This window comes from Impatiens glandulifera, chromosome 4, assembly GCF_907164915.1.
Source record: "Impatiens glandulifera chromosome 4, dImpGla2.1, whole genome shotgun sequence".
In the NCBI taxonomy this organism is placed as follows: Eukaryota; Viridiplantae; Streptophyta; class Magnoliopsida; order Ericales; family Balsaminaceae; genus Impatiens; species Impatiens glandulifera.
In genome coordinates this window covers 39611462-39631611 of record NC_061865.1, presented here as the reverse complement: position 1 = coordinate 39631611, position 20150 = coordinate 39611462, and the positions used below count along the sequence as shown (strand labels likewise).

At 35.7% G+C, this 20150-nt stretch overlaps 1 protein-coding gene across 1 annotated transcript; it reads right to left on the bottom strand.

Moving 5' to 3' along the window:
• Positions 1-2052: 2052 nt before the first annotated feature.
• Positions 2053-6285, bottom strand: LOC124933937 (putative pentatricopeptide repeat-containing protein At5g43820). Its single transcript, XM_047474383.1, has 2 exons — positions 6122-6285; positions 2053-3826 (listed from the first exon to the last, which is right to left on the bottom strand). Exon 2 carries the CDS (start codon positions 3773-3775, stop codon positions 2105-2107), a length of 1671 nt encoding a protein of 556 aa, XP_047330339.1. The 5' UTR covers positions 3776-3826; positions 6122-6285; the 3' UTR covers positions 2053-2104.
• Between the last annotated feature and the right edge of the window lie 13865 nt (positions 6286-20150).

Here is a 20150-nt window from a genome sequence, read left to right as displayed (position 1 = left end):
AATTATTGCCAAATCTTAGCTCTTGAATTTCAATTTTGTAATGTTTCATATTAATTAAATTAAATAATAAATTTTTAAGATTTATTTGATCAAATTTTAAATATCAAATATTTATTAATTTATTAATAGTCATTAACCTTAATCTTTTAATCCTAAAATAAATAATAAAAGAATTTTTTATTCATCTAAATATATATAAATTTATATATACCTAAAAATAACATTATTCTTTAATTCTCTTTAATTTATAATATATATTATATATTATTTCATCCCTTAACGACAAATCTCGGTATCTCGGGATCGAGAAAATCTAAAAAAAATCTAAATATACATAAATTAGTAAACATCAATATATAACATCATAAATTTTTATATTTCGTACTCAATTATTTAATATTATCTAAAATAAATATATCTTTATATTCGGTTAGGAAAGATATGCTTTTAAAAGTATCTAAATTCATATATATTGCTTTAGAAATCTTAATTATTACTTTTAATTATCGTTTCAATTTCCTTCTGTTTTGTTTATCTATTATATACTTACTTAAGAAAGTGTTATGTTTTGAAGAATACATTTTTCCATCCATATCCATAGCAATAGTAGTCCTTAATAAATTTTTCATTTTGGTTCATATAAACGTTGCATTCGATATTGTAAAAAATAAAGGTTTCAATTAAGAATTGCTCAAAAGGGTCAGCGAATATTTCTCATAGTTGTAATGTTATAATTATTGTAGATATCATAGCTGTGAGCGAAATCAAAAGCATGAATTTTAGAGAAACAACTATTTTCTTAGATAACCAAACAACATTGACAACCAAGGACTTGGTATTTAGAGAAACAACTATTTTCTTAGATAGCCAGAGAACATTGTCAATCAAGGACTTAGTATCTACTGGAATGCTATATCGATCAAATTTGATATAGTCTGGACTCTAGGGCATTCGAGATAATAAGAAATCAATATATTTGGGGCATTTGAGATAATAAGAAATCAATATTATTTGGAAAAACAAAAACCTTTCTTGCACAATAAATAATAACCTTAGAGTAAATCTCATGACAAACAAAGTATGGATTCTGCCACGAAGATATAATGAAAGTAGGTGTAAGAAGCCTAAATGAATAATTAATCCTCTAAAGTTTAAGAAAATTTAAAAATATCGGTTTCGGTTTATTAGGTTTGGTTTGATCGATTTATAAGATAGTTATATCAGTTTTATTCCTTTGTAAAATTTATTACTAAATAATATAATTATATATCAAATTCATTTTGAAAAACTTATATATATTAGTTTTGAAAACAAATAACAACTATATAACTTCTATTCTAATTTAATTGTGAAAAACTTAATTATTAAAAGAAATGTCTAGTATCAACTATAAATTAATTAAACTGTGTATAATTTTTAAAGAAAAATGACAGAGAGCGCGACTTGAGACAGCGATGCCATGCCTACGTGGGTTGACAGGTAGAATATTCTCTCTCCTATTATTAATTATTTTCTCTCTCTTCTTATTAATCGTGAAAATAAAAATATTAGATAAACATTTATTTATAATTATTTATAAGTAATAAAACTAAAAAAATATTAATAAGTCAATAAAAAAAATAATAAAAAAAAGAAAAAAGAAATCATAAAAAATATTTGATAAATAAAGGAATTAAAAAGTCATAAAAATAAAAGAGATAAATTCATAATTCAACTAAATATAAACAGTGATATTAATTAAGGTTTTAGAATTTAGTATTTAGGTTTAGAGTTTAAGGTTTATGTTTTAGGGTTTAATAAGAGAGAGAAATTATTTAATAAAAGGAGAGAAAAATTAATTATAAGAGGAGAGAATATTCTACAAAAACATGTTTTAATTATTATTATATTTTTATTTATTTATTAATTCCACTTTTCAACCCACTTAGGCATTGCTCTCCAAGTGGCTGTCTCACAGTCGCGCTCTCTATCATTCCTCATTTTTAAATTTTAACTATGACTAGACCGATTTCAATAGTAAGAAAGGAAAGATACCAATATTATTATCTGTTCCATTACTTCTTTTATCTAAATCATTTACAAGATTAAAACAACAAAAACCACCTCAAACATGCCAACCCATAGCTCGCCAATTTCTCTTAGCATTACAAATTTTCCTCCCATCCTTAATCTTCAAGAAGAGATCACGGACACAATCAACTTTATCTGAACCCAACAATTTATCTCGTAACCTTCCCCATACTACCCTACTCGGACAAAAACCTTTACGCAACGACTCTTCCACAACCAGAACCGCATTTTGAAGCTGACCTACCTTACAGAGTCCATCGACCACACATTCATACACTTCTGCATCAGAAGAATAGCCCGCTTTCTCCATATCGTCCCATATATTCAAAATCAACCCGCATTTACCAAGTCTAGAAAGACGTGCAATTAAAAGTTTATACGCTTTTAACGACAACTTGAACCCCTTCTTCTTCACTTTATTATAAATCAACAAAGCAGCATAAGGGGGACCATAACTACATAATGGTTCAATGAATAAAGTTATATCCCCCATGCTAGGGATATTTCCTCTGTCAAGCATTACATTGAACATTTCAACTGCATCCGCTACCTTTCGAGATTTTAGTAGACCACAGATCATCATTCTGTAAGTATCCATGTTTGGTTCACAGCCATTGTTCAAAATCAACATGTAGCATTTCATGAATTCATCAAACTTACCAACTGCTATGAAGTTAGAAATCATTGCATTGTAAACAATGGTATCAGCTTCATCTATGTTATTAAAGATCTTCAATGCTTCATCCATTCGGCCTGCTCTACCAAAACCTGAGATGATGTAACTGAAAGTAAAGCAATCGGGCTTATGTCCATCGTCGGTCATTGTCTTCAAAACTAATTCCATTTCAGAAATCCTGCCAAGCTTAGCCCATCCACTGATAATAACATTATAACTTGTAAGATTAAAGGGGATCTTTCCTTTCATTTTGTTAAGCAAAGAGTTTGCAGCACCTACATGGGACCGTTTAGACAAACATAGCAAAAGAACATTGAAAGAAACTGTATCACATTTTCCACCAAAGTCTTCCAAATTTTCAAACAGTTGAACTGCTTTCGAGACTTGATGAGCTCGGGTGAAGCTATCGATTAAGATCGTCAGTGTATTGGAATTGAGAGTTATGCTATCAAGATTCATATCATGGAGCACATCCAACATATGCTTGAAGAACTTCCTTCTACCTAATGCTTTCAGTATTATGTGGTAGGAATCTAAATCATTAGAGATTTTCTTTTGTTTGATAAACCATTTGAAGAATATAACCATTGATTCACCACTTAAACTCCCTCTATCTAGAACCCTAGAAACGATATCGATGCTCACCTCAATGTTGGCGTTTGTCAAAGCATGTTCAATTGCCGCTTTGCCTGTGAGTTTGTGAAGAAAGATTCCTCGAAGTTTATCTTCCGGAGAGAGAAATCCATCCAGGCTTCTAGTTTCAAGTTGATTCATGGAGTTGTCTTCAACTGAAGGGTTTAGAAACGTTGTGGAAATGCTCTGATGGATTGGTAAGAGATTTGATAACTTGGCCAAAATATGAGATTCATGGATACAAGGTCTGATATTGATTTCATCAGATAATGGTTCGTCAGCTGTAATGGACGATGGGAAGGTAAGAGAGGAGAAGAGACGGGTTGTTCGATAGTACCGGATTCTGTCAAAACCTTGGAAGAAAGCAGTGATTCGTTTACACAGGACGACCACCATGAGAAGGGATCTCAGTTGGTCTTTCTTTCGTTTTTTCTTCCTTGATCTAAGCTGCAAAATGATGAATACAAATAAGTTCTTATCTACGCGAAATTGGTTTGCACTTTACATGAGAAGCTGAATCATTTGCAGCAGCAGTTTGAGGAAACACAGGGTTTTAAGCTAAAAGAAAACACACACAAAGCTGAATTATTATTTTTTAAAAGGTTAAAGGTATGTGTAACATCATTTTACCACCCCCTTCCTCGAACTCGAATGAGAAATTGCAAAGATATGAAATAGCAAATCAAGAAGAGGGGAAACGTCGAATAGACAGCTTGGTTTGTAAGAGTCGCCAAACTGTTTTTCTCAAGAGGGAAATAAAATGAAAGCACAAATTGTGTGAACCAGAGATAAATAGGTATGGTATTTGGTTACCATATGAGAAGGCATCAACTCAATGTACTAACTTCTAAGTTCCCGTCCAAAAATGTCTAGGCATGAAATCCTAAATGCATTATTCAATTGTTTTCACCCCTAAATCTATGTTCAATTGCATTGGCTCAAAGCAATGATAATCATAATAGATAAAGAAATGATAATCATAATAGATAAAGCAATGATAATCATAATAGATAAAGCAATGATAATCATAATAGATAAAGCAATGGAAGAGCAGTGATACTAAATAATAATCAAGCAATAGCACTCAATAGATCAAGCAAGTGAATCTATCATCAAGTAATTAATTTCAAAAAAGCAATTCAAAGCATGTTTTCAGGACATCATGTTCAACAATCAATCAAGGCATAGAAGCAATCATCACTCCAAAGTATTTAGGCACATTAATCATTCAAAGCACATCTTCAAAACACCTTTCAATCAATTTAAAATTACTTCAAAAATCATTTCATTGCTCTGAATCTTTCCTAAGGCTCAAACCCAAACAATTTCAGAGGAAAATAAATTCAAAAGAGGATAAATGTGATTTTTCAACCCTTTTAAAATTTTGAGAGTCAAAGTGTTTAGGCCATGTTTTGAAATCAAATCAATTTCAAAAGGTTTTCTGGAAATTTATCAAATCAGTTTTTAATTTCAATTTCAATATCAATTTTCTCACAAATGGCCCAAACAATTTATACCTCTAAAACATGACATAACCTAGTTTGGTGTTTTAACTATCATTTGGAAAAAAAATCAGCTCAAAAAGAATATATTTTATAAAGTTTTGGAATTTTGCAAGTTTGGACAACAGGCGGTCGGGAAACAGAAGAAAACAGGGCAGCCCATTCCTTGGACAATTTCAAATGCATTTGAGATTTAATTGTCGAAATGGTTTCCATAATCCAAAATATAATTAATAAAAACAGTTTAGAATGGATTTTCAATGGATGCCATCAAGTTAAGACTCAAGTTCAAAGGGAAATCAAAACAAATGCAAATCTGTTTTTTTTTTCAAAAATATCTTTGAAGTTTAAAAATCACTCTACAGCTTTGATCATGCCATGGGTTGACAAAAAAAACATTCAAATATGTATGTAAACCAATCCTAAACAGATTAGAGAATATTTCAGAGCATTTGAAGTTAAAAGAAATCAATCGAAACATTTTAATCAAGTTTTAGATAGAAACTTTCAGAAACATCCAAATTTGCACTTGTTTGGAATATTAAAAATTTGAGCCTCAAGATCAATTCAAATCAAAATCTGTAAAACATGAATGTTTCTCACCGCATATTTTCCAATAACTTTTCTTTGAATCAAAATTCTAGTTCTCAATAGTTAGGACGCTAGAATAAATTTCTTACAGTGACAGGTTCTGAAATGCTAAATTTCAGAATCTGTCACACTTTGCAACTTCATCAAATCAAGCTTCAATTCAACGAAATCTCATGCATTGAACTTTTTTTCACATTAAACTTCAACTTAACAAATTCTCAGCTCATTCCACCGATTAAGTGTCAAGTTAGGATCACATCTTTCTCAAGTTTTCAGCAACCTTTTTCAAATTAAACCCTAAACCCTAAACTTTAAACTAGACTTGTCAACGCATTTCAAATTCGAAATTCAACTCAATCAACCCTTTAAAATTTTTCTCAAGACATTTAGAAACACATTAGAACCAAATTAGATGACGAGAACTCATTAAAATTGGTACATCTCACCCAAACTTCATGCCGACATTTCATCAAACACTCTATATGCATTAGTATCATCAATAAAAACTCAAGCAGTAGAGTGACTCAAATCAACATTGCATTGCTTCAAAACATCAATTTATTACAACTATGCAATTACACTAGGAATTAGAGTTATTCTAGATACTCATCCTATCTAGCTTCTTAAGTTCTTATAGCAGTAAACGAACCTGAGATGAGGTTTCGTTGCAGCTGGAGTCGAAGTTTATCGAGGAACGCGACGAACAACCGGTGTTCTTCTCCAATTCATTCAGTTTTATGATCGATTCTCTCTTCTCCTTACCCCAGAATCTATGCCTCTTTACGGATTGTTAAAAAAAAAATTATATTTATATAAAAACAGGTTCTAACTCTTATAAAGGGAAATTTGAGGAAATGACCCCAAAATAAGGCCAAATAGTCGAGGGTGCGGGCCACTAATTTTTATAGTTCTGGTGACCCCCAAATTTTTTAATGACCATTTTACCCATGCGTCACGCACCCTCCAGATGCGTGACGCACCCTGAACCCTATAAAGACTTAATTTTTTTTCATTTTCGTTTCAGTTTCTCTCTCATCCAGCCCGTCTTCTCCGTCGCTCCGCCGTGAAACCCTAATGGTGGCGGAGAAGATTTTCTCTTCTTTTTCAGCGATGAAGAACGAATCGAAGAGGCACCGTCGACCATGGCACCATATTCAACAGCCTATAGCTTCGAAGAACATCCAATGGAGACGAGTTTGCACAGCGCTGAGGATTTCGAACAAATTGACATTTCATTCGGCCATTCCACTATATTTTGTGTTTATTTCGTTATTGTTTGTTTCGATTTCCTATTCAGTTCGTGTATATTTCCTTTACAGAACGTTCCTCATTGATTCGCTGATTCGTTGAATGCAGGTTGTTTGTTTGGTAGGATGCGTCACGTAGGATGCGTCAAGATGGATGCGTCAAGATGGATGCGTCAAGATGGATGCGTCAACATGGATGCGTCAAGATGGATGCGTCAACATGGATGCGTCAACTCGGATGCGTCAAGATGGATGCGTCAACTCGGATGCGTCAACTCCGATGCGTCAACTCGGATGCGTCAACTCCGATGCGTCAACTCGGATGCGTCAACTCCGATACGTCAACTCGGATGCGTCAAGTAGGATACGATGCGTCACATTTATTTTTATTTTATATGAAAACCCAAATAAGCCTCGACCACTATTCATGCTCTCTCTCTCTCTCGCACCCGACGACGCACCTGCCTCGACGACGCACCTGCCTCGACGTCTCTTCCTGCTCGTCTTCGTCTTCATCTTCTCGTTCATTCATTGACTTCATGAGGTTAGTTTCAGTTATGTTTGTTTATGTTCATGTTAGGTTTTAGGGTTGGTTGCTTCTTGTTTGCAAATGGCTCATTCATGGTTTATGTTAGGGTTTAGGGTTGCTACATGCTTGCAAATGGTTCATGCATGTTTTATGTTATGTTTTTAGGGTTGCTTCTTGCTTTCAAATAGTTCATGCATGTTTTATGTTAGGGTTTTAGGGTAGGTTGTTTCCTGTTTTCAAACGGTTCATGCATGTTTTATTTTAGGAATTAGGGTAGGATGCTTCTTGATTTCAAATGGTTCATGCACGGTTTATGGGTTGGGTTGCGTCAAGCAGCTGCGTCAAGCAGCTACGTCAAGCAGCTACGTCAAGCAGCTGCGTCAAGTAGCTGCGTCAAGCAGCTGCTTGACGCATCTGACAGTTGTTTCTAGCTATTTTGACGGTTGCTTTTCTTCTCGTTTGTTTATATTTGTTGTGAAATGTTTTCACAAACATTGTTGTTTTTCTTTTCCCTTTTGTAGATGGCAGACTTCACGGTTTATGATTTTCCTGGTAGGATTTCATTGAAATCTGTCATAGCCTTGAAAAAAGTATCTGATAGGTTTGAAGCGCTGGGTCTTATGGAGAGGGCTCTAAATTCTCAATTTCAGTATTTATTGAGAGGAGTCCCAGACTTGTTGTTCTCAGGGACCATTTTACATCAGTTGCTGGTTCGGAAGGTGAAGGCCAATTTGAATAGGATAATTTTCAACTTTAATGGGGAGGAATATACTTTTGGTCTGAAAGAGTACGCATTGATTACAGGCCTCAACTTCGACAGATTGCCTGAATACAAAGATGAATGCCGAGGTTGTCCACCCTTGCTGATAAAATATTTCAAAAGAAATACGTCAATTCGAATGATGGATTTGAAATCTATTTTCATGAAATGCACCGATAAGGAAGACGCATGGAAGATCGGGTTGATCTGCTTGATTAACCAGTACCTCTTCTCATATGACCCAAAACGGCTTTTAAATCTCAAAATCATCCATATGGTTGAAGATGTTGAAGATTTCCTCCGATTTCCATGGGGGAAGGTGTCCTTTAGATTCACCATGAGGGGTCTTGACCAGGACATGAAACACCACAGGTCCGTATATATGTCCAGGAAAGGGAGTGGAGTTACTAATTCTTTTGCTTATAACGTGTATGGGTTTGTACTAGCACTACAAGTGTGGAGCTATGAGATCATTCAAAACTTGGTCCCTAAATTCGCCACAAGGAAAGACGTTGATGGCCCTTTTCGCCCAAGGATACTGTTGTATCAATCGAAAAGGAAGAATACATTTCAGGAGATGCAATCTGCCTTTAACAGCGCTGTGTTTTCTAAGATGGAAGAGTCCTCCGAGGAGACGAGTTTGTACAGTGGGGAGGATTTTGAACACATTAACAATTCATACGATGATTTTTTTGAGGGAGTTACTGATGGGGGAAAAAGAGAAAGGCTGATGAAGATGTTGCTGAAGATGATGATGATGAAGATGTTGATGAAGAACCTACTACTGTCCAACCTTCCAAGAGGAAGAGGAATGTTGATTATGATGATATATCCCCCAGCAAAGCAGCCATCAAGCGTCGTAGCCTGCGTAACATGAGTCCCCCATCCGCAACTTCAACACCTCCATCATCACCTGCACGTAAACCGGCACCGGCATCTCATGTTCAGATAAAGGATGCCGAAGTGATAAAGAAGGATGTCGAAGAGATAAAGAAAGATGTCGAAGAAATCAAGAGAGAAATAAGAGACATCAAATTGAATCAACAAAACTACTTTACGAGGTTTGAAAAGATGATTCTCAGTCTAAGCAACCAGTTCGCCAGCCATGTCACCAACCAGGTAATTCTGTTAGAGCTTTCTGTTTTTTACTACTTTATGTCTTTGATGCCGCTGCTTGACGCAGCTGCTTGCTTGACGCAGCTGCTTGCTTGACGCAGCTGCTTGACGCATCCTTAATTTAAATTCTTTTCACTTTTGTAGCAGGAGCAGAAGGAGAATGACATCGGTCTGAATGACAATCGTGACAAAGAAGAGGAAGAAAAGCAGAATGATATTCGTGTTGAAGAAGAGGAAGAAAAGCAGAATGACATTCGTGACGAAGAAGATGAGAATGCCATTGGTCTGAATGACATTCTCGATGAAGAAGAGGAGCAAAAGGAGAATGAGAAGGTTAATAATGGACCCATTTTGCAAGACAATGTTGAATTGGAGCAGAAGAAGATTGAGAATGAGATTGTTGAGGATCCGCCGATAGAGAATGTTGAGGCTGTTGTCGAGAATGAGAATGTTGTCGAGAAAGAGGCCGTTGTCGAGAAAGAGGCCGTTGTTGAGAATGAGAAAGAAGAAGTGGAGATTGAAGAAGGGGAGAAGAAAGAAGAAGTGGAGATTGAAGAAGGGGAGATTGAAGAAGAAGGGGAGAAGAAAGAAGAAGTGGAGAAGAAAGAAGAAGTGAAGAGAAAACCTATACAAAAGACTTTTCAGAAAAAGGTGGGGAAGAAGGTTGGGAAGAAGAAAGACGAAAATGACGAAGATGAACTGGAAATAGTGAATACTCCACCTCCTCTTCCTAAGAAAGTCATATTGGTCACGAGAAGGAATAGGAGGCCGAAGAATGATCCAGATTTCACCGACCCCAATCTGAAACAGCCCAAGTTAAAAGATCCTATCACCGTCAATCCACTTCTAAAATATGACGATCAACTTCTTCATCAATTGCAAACATGGCTTAAAGATCCAAAAACTGACAACAACAAAATTGAGCTCCATACTATATTAGGTGATAAGGCATTATTTCGCCGAATGCTAAAAAGGTTCACCTGGCTGACTGATGATGTAAGTAATATTCATGTTAGAATAATTTTAGATTTGCAGATTGTATTTTAAATGTGTTTCTCTTGTGTAGGAAATCGATGCAGGTTGCTTCATTCTGAGAAGAAGAGCTTGGGTATATCCAAAGACATATAAGAAGAACTTCTTTATTGGAGATTGTTGGCTCCACACTAGGTTCACTGCTGAGTACGCTACGTTTAAGAAAAGTCGTATTGAGTTTGACATTGAAAACTTTTTCGAATACTTCTTGGGCGATGAAAGCAACTATAGGAATAGTTGGAAAGTATGCGATGATATATATATTCCTTTGAACATCAAAGACGTCCACTGGATACTTTGTGTTGTCCGTCTACAGCAATGGCGCGTAGACGTATATGACTGCAATCCTGGATGTTATGCTAATCTTGATGAGTTTGTGCTACCGATGTGCCAAATGATTCCGGTTATATTTGACAAGGCATTGCCTCTTGAAGATAAACAAAGATTTCCTCTGCTCAACCCTGATTCCGTTTTGCCATACACAAGACGTCCAGAGTCAGAAGTTCCCAAAGCAACTAAGAGTGGAGATTGTGGTGTATTTGTACTAATGTATATTGAGTACTTGACTGCAGGTCTGAATCTATCAGAAGTGACCTCAAATGAGATGAAAGTTTGGAGAGAAAAGTGGGCAGTGAGGTTATTTCATGGACTTGTAGATCCATAGGTTATTTATGAAACTTTTGTACTGTACTGATATCAAATTTTTGTAATGTTAATCTCAAACCTTTGTAATATGGTTGATTTAATGATATCAAATGTTGTTAATGATATATATGCCTGAAGTACACAGTTATATAAACCATGTCTAATGTAATAGGTTCTGCACTAATGTAAACCATGTTTCGTCAAGCAGTGCCAAGCAGCTGCGTCAAGCAGTTTCGTCAAGCAGCTGCGTCAAGCAGTTTCGTCAAGCAGATGCGTCAAGCAGCTGCGTCAAGCAGTTTCGTCAAGCAGCTGCGTCAAGCAGTTTCGTCAAGCAGCTGCGTCTACAAAAACACTTGGTACAAAAACCCTGTCCCTGTATTACATTCACCAGAAAACTACAAAAACACCAGACATTTACTGAATCCTTGAATCCTTGAATCCTTGATGCCAAAACAACATTAACACCTCCACACAAGACATTTGGTAATAAGTCTACAAAAACAACATTAACACCACAACACAACACTAACAAGTTCATTCTAAGCTAATGGCTCGTAAGATTGAGATGATGGCTCGTACAGTTGAGATGATGATGGCTCATTCTGCTGAGATGATGAGGGCACATGCTGCTGAGATGATGAGGGCTCATGCAGCTGAGATGATGCTCTTGCTCTTGCGGTAGACGGTGCAGGCATCACTACTTTGCATGTTGCTCTATTATGTCCTAGACCTGCACATGAACTGCATCGTCTCGGGACCTTACGGACCTCACCTTGGGATGTCCTACGTTTAGTTTGTGGCCGACCTTTCTTAACCTTCACAGGTGGTTTTAGACACACGCGTTGTTTGATAATATCGGGAAGATCCCAATTCTCTTCATCACCAACCGGATAACATGTCTCCGCATATGCATTCAACCAAGATACAGTTGTATAATACATATGAGAAGGAAAATAAAACGATTAAAAATAGGTTAAATAAATAAGTTCAAAACGATTAAATACCTTGAGCATAAGTCGTAAGGAACCACATTCCTGTGACGGGCAACAGCCAGTGCATGTGTACAAGGAAGACCGGAGACTTCAAATACCCTACAAGTGCAGTCCTTGTCCTTCAAATTGACTTTATAATGTGCCTCATTATCATTCACATACAACTCAAATCGGTTAAGGGATGATACGGTATAGAATCTTGCTTTCTCAAAACCATCACATAATAACTTTTCATACGTTGGAGATAAAAATTCTTGGTGGTTGGACGCTTTTTCTCTTCTATCATTAAACCACCCTTGTAATGTTGTTCTTAAAGACTCAAGCATTGCTGAAATTGGATACTTTCTGGCTTCCCTGCACTGACTATTCAAACTCTCTGCATAATTGCTTGTGAGTTGATTGTATCGCTTACCGGGAAAATATGCTCTACTCCATCTTTGAAACCCAATCTCTTCCAAATAGGCAGCAATCCTATGATCTTTAACCCTGATCTTGTCAAAAAAACCGATTAAATTGGGGGATAGTGTACGCACGAGAAGCCAAATCAAACTCGACATGACAATTATCAGTTTTGAATTTGGCATTAATATTCATCTTTATGTGATATGTGCACGCACCGTGGTCTGCTTCTGGAAAAACAGCACACAAGGCATTGGCTATACTTGGGTGTCTATCGGATACGAAGACGAGATCATCAACTAATCCAATTACTTCTCTAAGTTTTTGCATGAAATAAGTCCACGAGTTATTATTCTCTGAATCAACAACGCCAAATGCAACAGGATACAGTTGCTCATTGGCATCCAATGCAACAGCCACCAATAGTTGACCTCTCACCTTGTGCTTGAGAAAACTTGCATCAACACACAATACGGGACGACAGAAGGCTTTGAAACCCCTAATTGAGAGGCCTAGAGACATGAACATATATTTGAAGTGCCCGTGCTCGTCTGTCTGAATATCTGTTATGGTACCCGGATTATTCTTCTCCAACATGTATAGGTATGAAGGCAATTTTCCATAGGAATCCTCTACCGTTCCTCGCACCGCCGTTAAAGCCGTTTCCCTTGCCCTCCAAGCCTTATTATAAGTCAAAAACATCCCATAATCTGACTGCATGTCTTCAATTATTTTTTTAGGCAAGTGGTTATGGTGATGGTCCATGTACTTACCCTTCATGCACTGCCCAATAACCCATGCCGGTGTTTGCATTTTTTTTCCGGCCTCGACAAAACTGAGCATGAGTGTTGTCGATTGAATTTCCGAATCTCAAACATCTCGGAAAACATACCTTTCACAGCACGTAAGCTCCACTTGCATGTCTCATCCATACATTTCACATACCAAAGATGTTTTCGAGACTTTTTCACTTTGAATTCAAAATGATAAGTCATCGCATATTTATATAGCGTCAGTTGAAGTTCTTTTTTAGTATCAAATAACGTACCGACTTCCAATACGGTTTCACTAGTTAACGCCAATGCAAATGAAGGGTCTGTCGGTGATACGTCTGTCGGTGATACGTCTGTAGGGTCTGTCGATGGTGTACCCATTGACGCTCTTGCACTAGATGGTGTACCCATTGACGCTCTTACACTAGATGGTGTACCCATTGACGCTCTTGCACTAGATGGTGTACCCATTGACGCTCTTGCACTAGATGGTGTACCCATTGCTCTTGCACTAGATGGTGTACCCATTGGTGTAGGTATTGACCGGTGCGGCGTGCGTGCAACTGCTGATGAAGGACTAGTAGTAGCTTGGAAATCACTAACCCGTTCATAATTAAAGTCAATAACGCGTTCATGATTAATCAGTTCATGATGAGACCGTTCATCTTCTTCTCCTCCTCCTTCATTATCACTTTCAAATAAAATCTGTTGAGAAACAACTCGAGAAACAACGTCGGGTATACTTGTTTGAGTAATGATTGGTAGTGTAGTATCTTGACTTGGGTACTTCTCTACTAATGAGACACAAAGTGGTGACGAAGATGACGAACTTCGACCCGATATCAACCGTGATAAATACATGCCCACATCTTTATCTCCCTCAATAACAACAGGGGGAAGTTTTGCAGAAGGATCATACATGACTTTAATCACTAAATCATATGCAGACTTTTGCATGTTAATCGTCTCATAGATTGTATCAACTAATTGAGCAAATGTAGTACATTGAGGTATATCCATGGTTTTGCATGATTGTGCAGAGAAAGACCTGGTACCATTGGCTGCAATTTGCCACTCTCCATTGTACACAACAAATACGTCAGCAAATACTTCAGCTGCAATTGAAAAAATTATAGTATCAATCGAGAGACACCGTAACAATGAAATGCAAGTAAAGTGTATGGGGTGCGTTACGCATCTGCGTAACGCAACTACGTAACGCAACTGCGTTACGCAACTACGTCACGCAACTGCGTTACGCACCCGGTTTCCGCCGCGACGGTGGCATTCCACCTAATCATTCCCTAATCACTACACCCTAACAAACAAAGCAATCCAAGAGATAAATGAAGAAGGAGAAGAATACCTGTAGCAGCAGAAAGAGACATTGTGAAGGAAGAGAGGATTCCGCCGTCGTCTTCGTCGGTCGGTGGTTGGGTTTTTTAAAGAGAAGGAGGAGAAGGGAAGTGAAGAAAGAGAAGAAGAAAGAAAGAATGAAAAGAACTGAGATTTTTTTTATTATATAGTAAGGGCATTGTGGACTTTTCACAATGCCCTCAGGTGCGTCACGCAACGGGAGGGTGCGTGACGCAACGGGGGTATTTTCGGCAGAAAATTGTTTGGGGGTCACCAGCGCTATAAAAATTAGTGGCCCGCACCATCGGCTATTTGGCCTTATTTTGGGGTCATTTCCTCAAATTTCCCCTTATAAAAACAGTTTTTCTTTATTAAAACTTCTTATTTAAATAAAAATTGAAATATAAATTAATATACAAGATATATTATTTATATAGGTTTAATAAATGAGAATATTTAGTAATGTATAGAATCAAATAGTGGCTATATAGGTCTTGTTTGATATTATGTATTTAAAAATTTTAATAAATTTTATTTATTTTTTTATTTAGGAAATTAGTACTATCCTATCTATTATAAATTATTCTTGTCATTTGATAAAATATAATTCTTATTTAGACATTTATAATTTATTTTAACAAATACATTTCCATTTTATATAAAAATTTGTTTACTTAGTTTTCTAATACAATTAACGAGCCATCAAGGTTGGGGTCGAATTTAGATTTTATAAATAACTCAATAAAATTAAATATCACTTCACTCTATTTCTCATCCATCAAATTAATTAATTTATTAACTAAAATATTAAAATATCATTTATTTAAAATTATTTTATTTATTTTATTTATATATATTTCAATACTTTTTTAATGTTTTTACTAAAACAAATATCATCATTTTTTCAAAATCACCACCAATAGTCATATTTTTCTCTTTCAATTTATTTAAATAAATTGGACGCCCAAAAATTAAATTCAACAAGTTTCATAAAAATTAACAAATTTCATAAAAATTAACTCTTATATTTAATATTCATATGTTGACATAAAAGAAACATTATACTCAACTATAGAAATGATTAATAAATTTTTAAAAAGTATATATATATATATTAATTATTTACTAAATTAAGATAAGTGTAAATTAATATACAAGTTAAAATAATAATATTGTATAAATTGGTACATCATTCATAAAGTTGAATGCGTATACATGATTAATAAAATTACAATTAAGAGTTTGAAAAAAAAATTCCCTTACCAATAAATTAATCCAAATATCAAATTTAAAAGAATATAAAAAATAAATGAATCTTATATTAAATAGAAGTAAAATTTAAAATTTTTAATAAAAGACTTGTATAATACATTGAGAAATAATGTATATTATTAGTATACAATAACAATTATTAGTATACAATAACAAATAAAATAATGTTCAACAAAAAAGTTAAGCTATGAGTAATCGTTAATAAATAATAAAAAAAATATAAATATAAATCAATTTTCTCATAAATAAAATAAACAAATAACAATAAAGTTAATAAAGAATTATGAAGAATTATGAGATAATAATTATCAAGATCAATTTTAAATAAAAAAACTTTATTCATTAACCTAAAAGATATTATAATTTGACTTATTTATATTAAAAATAAATAAGTGTATTTGTCAAACAAATTTTAAAACTAACAAAGAAAAATTTAATATACAAATTAAATTCTATCATTATATTAGATTACCCAACTTCTTTTTTACAATTACCTAAACCTTCTTCGGGTAATTCGTCTTTAAACCATGAGAGTGTAAATATTCGAATGGTTTTTCGGTTCTAGTATGAAGATTAAATTTGTGTGCATAAATTATAGAAAAAAAATTAATACAAGAAAAGTGTATTTGTAACCAATAATTCGATTTTTGAAAGCATCAACATCAACATGGAAGTGGAGCGAGGAACTTAATACTAATCATAGACCGCCTGAACTTGAACAAATCTGGGTGAATCTCAAGAATGTTCCACCACATTTGTGCAACCCAATGGGTCTGACCTATATTTCAAGCATTATAGGCAAACCATTTATGTTTGACCCAGCAATGGAAGGCTACGAGCGTGCATCTATGGCCAGAGTTAGTGTCGAAATCCATCCAAGTAGCTCTCTTCCAATCAAGCTTGAACTTAAAGATAGACTGAGAAATTTATTTGACATTGGAGTACAATACGAATGGAAACCAAATCGATGTATATGGTGTAGCACTTTCACACACGCTACGAATAAATGTTAAGTAATTAATAATCTAAAATTGAAGGTCAATAACAACACTCAAGTAGGCGATATCAATGACACTAACCAGAACCAGGTTGAGAGAAATGTAAACAGGTATGAACTTAACAACAATGAACGCACTGAGGATGATAAGATGGGCAACCAAAAGCAAGAACAGATAAGGGTAAGGATAAAGATAGGAAAAATAATGAAGTGGGTAAGGGTACAAGCTGGCCCTACTAACGTTGATCATATTGGTCATGTTCAGGGCACCGATCCTAAGGATTCTATTTTCTCAAGAATAGGTCTTGTTCAAAACGTCGGTCTTGGTTAGGGTATCGGTCCTGATAAAGCTGGTCATAGACACACCGGTCCTAGAGCTTCTCATAAAGCTACTGTTCCTAGCCATATTTACCATATTAAGCCTGGTCCTAGACTTGCTGATCATGAAACTACTCAAGCTACCGGACTTACTACTACTGGTCCTGATGAAAAATGTGCAACCATTGTTAATCCCGGCTATATCAGTCCTGATGCTGGCACAAGTCCTATTATTGTAGATGATACTATTGTTGGTCCTAACTCCATCGGTCCCAATACTGATCAAAGAACTGGTCTTGATGTAACTACATGTCCTGGTTCCAAAGTTTCTGGAATTTAAAGATCTATGGGACGGGGAATGCTTGGCCCATATGAAATAAGTAAAATTGGGTCTGAAGGCACTCCAATAGGTCGTGAGTCCACTCTTCACAGTTCTAGGAATGCAAGTAGGAACCGAAAAAACAATGTCATCAAAATTCGAAATGACATGATCTTTGGGCTTAGAGCCCCCTTTCGAGATGATGAACATGAGAATCTTGGAACAAGTAATAAAGAAGCTCTTGAGAATGGACTGAGAAATCTTGGGTTTTGTGAAATCAAAAGATCAAATGCAAAAGAAGACAATTTGGTCTTGAATAAGGCAGTGAGCCTTAGTTCTGAAGTAGGGAGAATTAAAATCGATAACAGACATGAATCTAGTAGTGAAGAGATTCAAAGTCAGAAAAGACATACTAAAGCAGAACAAGATGAAAATCGAAGACAACCCTCACTAACTCTAAAAGCCACTAACTCTATCACGGGAGAAGATGAGATCTACATGAGACAACCCTCACTCAATGGCAATAGTATTCCATGTAATCAAACTGTAGCCATTGAGGATAGCGATGCAAGTGATGCTTATGATTTCTCTGATGAAGAGGTCCAAGACAGTTTGGAAAGTCAAGAACCCAACACTTATATTCATGAAATATTCATTCATGAATATAGTGACATGGAACATAAGGGGACTCAATGACCCTCTAAAATGCAAAGAAATCAGGAGGATCATTGAGAATCAGAAGATCACAATTATGGGTATTCTTGAGATAAAAGTCAAAAGTCAGAACGTTGAGAAGGTTAGCAAACTGTGTATTGATAGTAGCTGGGAAATCATTCAAAATAATCGTGTTTAATCTTGCTATTGTCTATGGTAGCAACTCAAGCACTAACAGAAGACTCATATGGAATTGTCTCAGAAACTGGATCGGTATTGTTAAATCTTGGGTTGTCCTAGTTATTACAACGTAACCAGAAACGAATCTTATCGTAGCCCAGAATCTGAAATAACTCGGGATATGATTGACTTTAATGACTGCATCAGAGATATGGGTTGTATCGAGCCTACCAATTTTAGGAACTTCTTCACTTGGTCTTTTACGAGAGGGAATGAGCAAATTAGAAAAAGTAGAATTGACAGATGTCTGATAAATGAGAACTGGATTAACCAATTTCCGAGAAGTCAACTTCATGTTCTGAATCCGGGTATATCTGATCACTGTCCGATTAAATTGCTCTGGGAAAAGGAAGAAAGGTTCAAATGGCCCTTTAAAATTTTCAATTTCTGGATGAATAATGATAAATTCAAGGGTATTCTCGAAAGCGTTTCTGTAGTCTACTCACTTCTTGGCTTTGAAATGTTTATGGGACCGTCGGTAATAACACTCCACATATCATAGTTAATGGCAGCCAAGTGAGCTTGCATTCTTATCATCCAATATTCGTAGTTGTCCCTTGACAGAAGAGGAATTTCATTGACGATAGACATGCTTCAGGTTCTTGATGCTTAAGAATAGAAACAAGGCTCTGATACCAATTGATAGGATCGACTATATCGATAGAGACGGGGGTCTGGCTAAGGATGAAGGTTTATGAAAAACGGTTTGAAAGAAATCTTGTTAGAGATTTAATTCGCTTTCTATTCTACGCAAACTTGTGTAAACACTTGAAACGGATTCAAGGCGGAATTGTTTACTTGGGTTTGAAGCATAAGAAGAAATATGAAAAGATGACAGAAATGAAGAACACAACAGTTTGTTTATGGATGTTCGGAGAAACTCTCCTACGTCACCGCTTCTTCCAACCACCGGAAGGATTCACTATAATATGATTCGAATCAAATACAGTTTACACACACACTTAGTTCACTATTGAACATAACACTTTCTGTTCAATTACAAGATGAAGAATATCACTCAGCTAAAGGTGTTTTGATTCTAGCTCTCTCTTAATTCACACACAGTACAATCAGAAAGAAGCTTCATAGTATGAATTCAGTAAGCAAGATGATTGAGTAGTTTCTCTCTCTGCAAAATTAGATTGCTTGTTCGTTTTTTGAGGCAGATTGTCCGTTGTCCTTGAGATTTGTTAAATACTGAGCAAGAGCTAACGGTCGAATCTTTAGAATGATACGAGGCACTCTTCCATTGGAAATCCTCCATTGTACACAGCATGTTCTGAGCACAAGGATCATGGCCGTATATTATTGGTAGTGCGCCGAATATTTCATCAGGGATGTACCTGCAAAACAAGTAATGTGAGGAAAATTCCTTTACGTGGCATTTCTTGATTGGATGCATATAGTTGTTGTACTAATCTTCACTAGAAAGTGGAGCAGGAGTAGGGTACAGCTATAGCACATAAGTATGTGAAATGCTAGATTCAAGCGTACTACTTAAACTGAGCATTAGACGTATTTCAGTTAGACGTATTGTGAAAATCAGTCTAATGAAATAAAACATCTTCTTCTAATGGAAAACGTCTATTAGACCGCCTGGTCTAATAGAATTAGAATCACGTCTAATTACAATAACCATTAGACTGCACGTCTAAATCCACTAAGTTAGACTGCACGTCTAATTCCGGTTCTACCTCAGACTTGTCTGAAGGAGTTAGACTCACGTCTAACTTTCACTAATTAGACTGCACGTCTAATTATCCAATAACCATTAGACTGCACGTCTAACTCCACTGAGTTAGACTGCACGTCTAATTCCGTTCTACCTCAGACTTGTCTAAAGGAGTTAGACGCACGTATAACTTTCACTAATTAGACTACACGTCTAATTATCCAATAACCATTAGACTGCACGTCTAACTCCACTGAGTTAGACTGCACGTCTAATTCCGGTTCTACCTCAGACTTGTCTGAAGGAGTTAGACGCACGTCTAACTTTCACTAATTAGAGTACACGTCTAATTATCCA

Excerpts from the sequence above, each read along its gene's own strand:
- LOC124933937 (XM_047474383.1), bottom strand. The coding sequence starts at position 3,775 with ATGGTGGTCGTCCTGTGTAAACGAATCACTGCTTTCTTCCAAGGTTTT.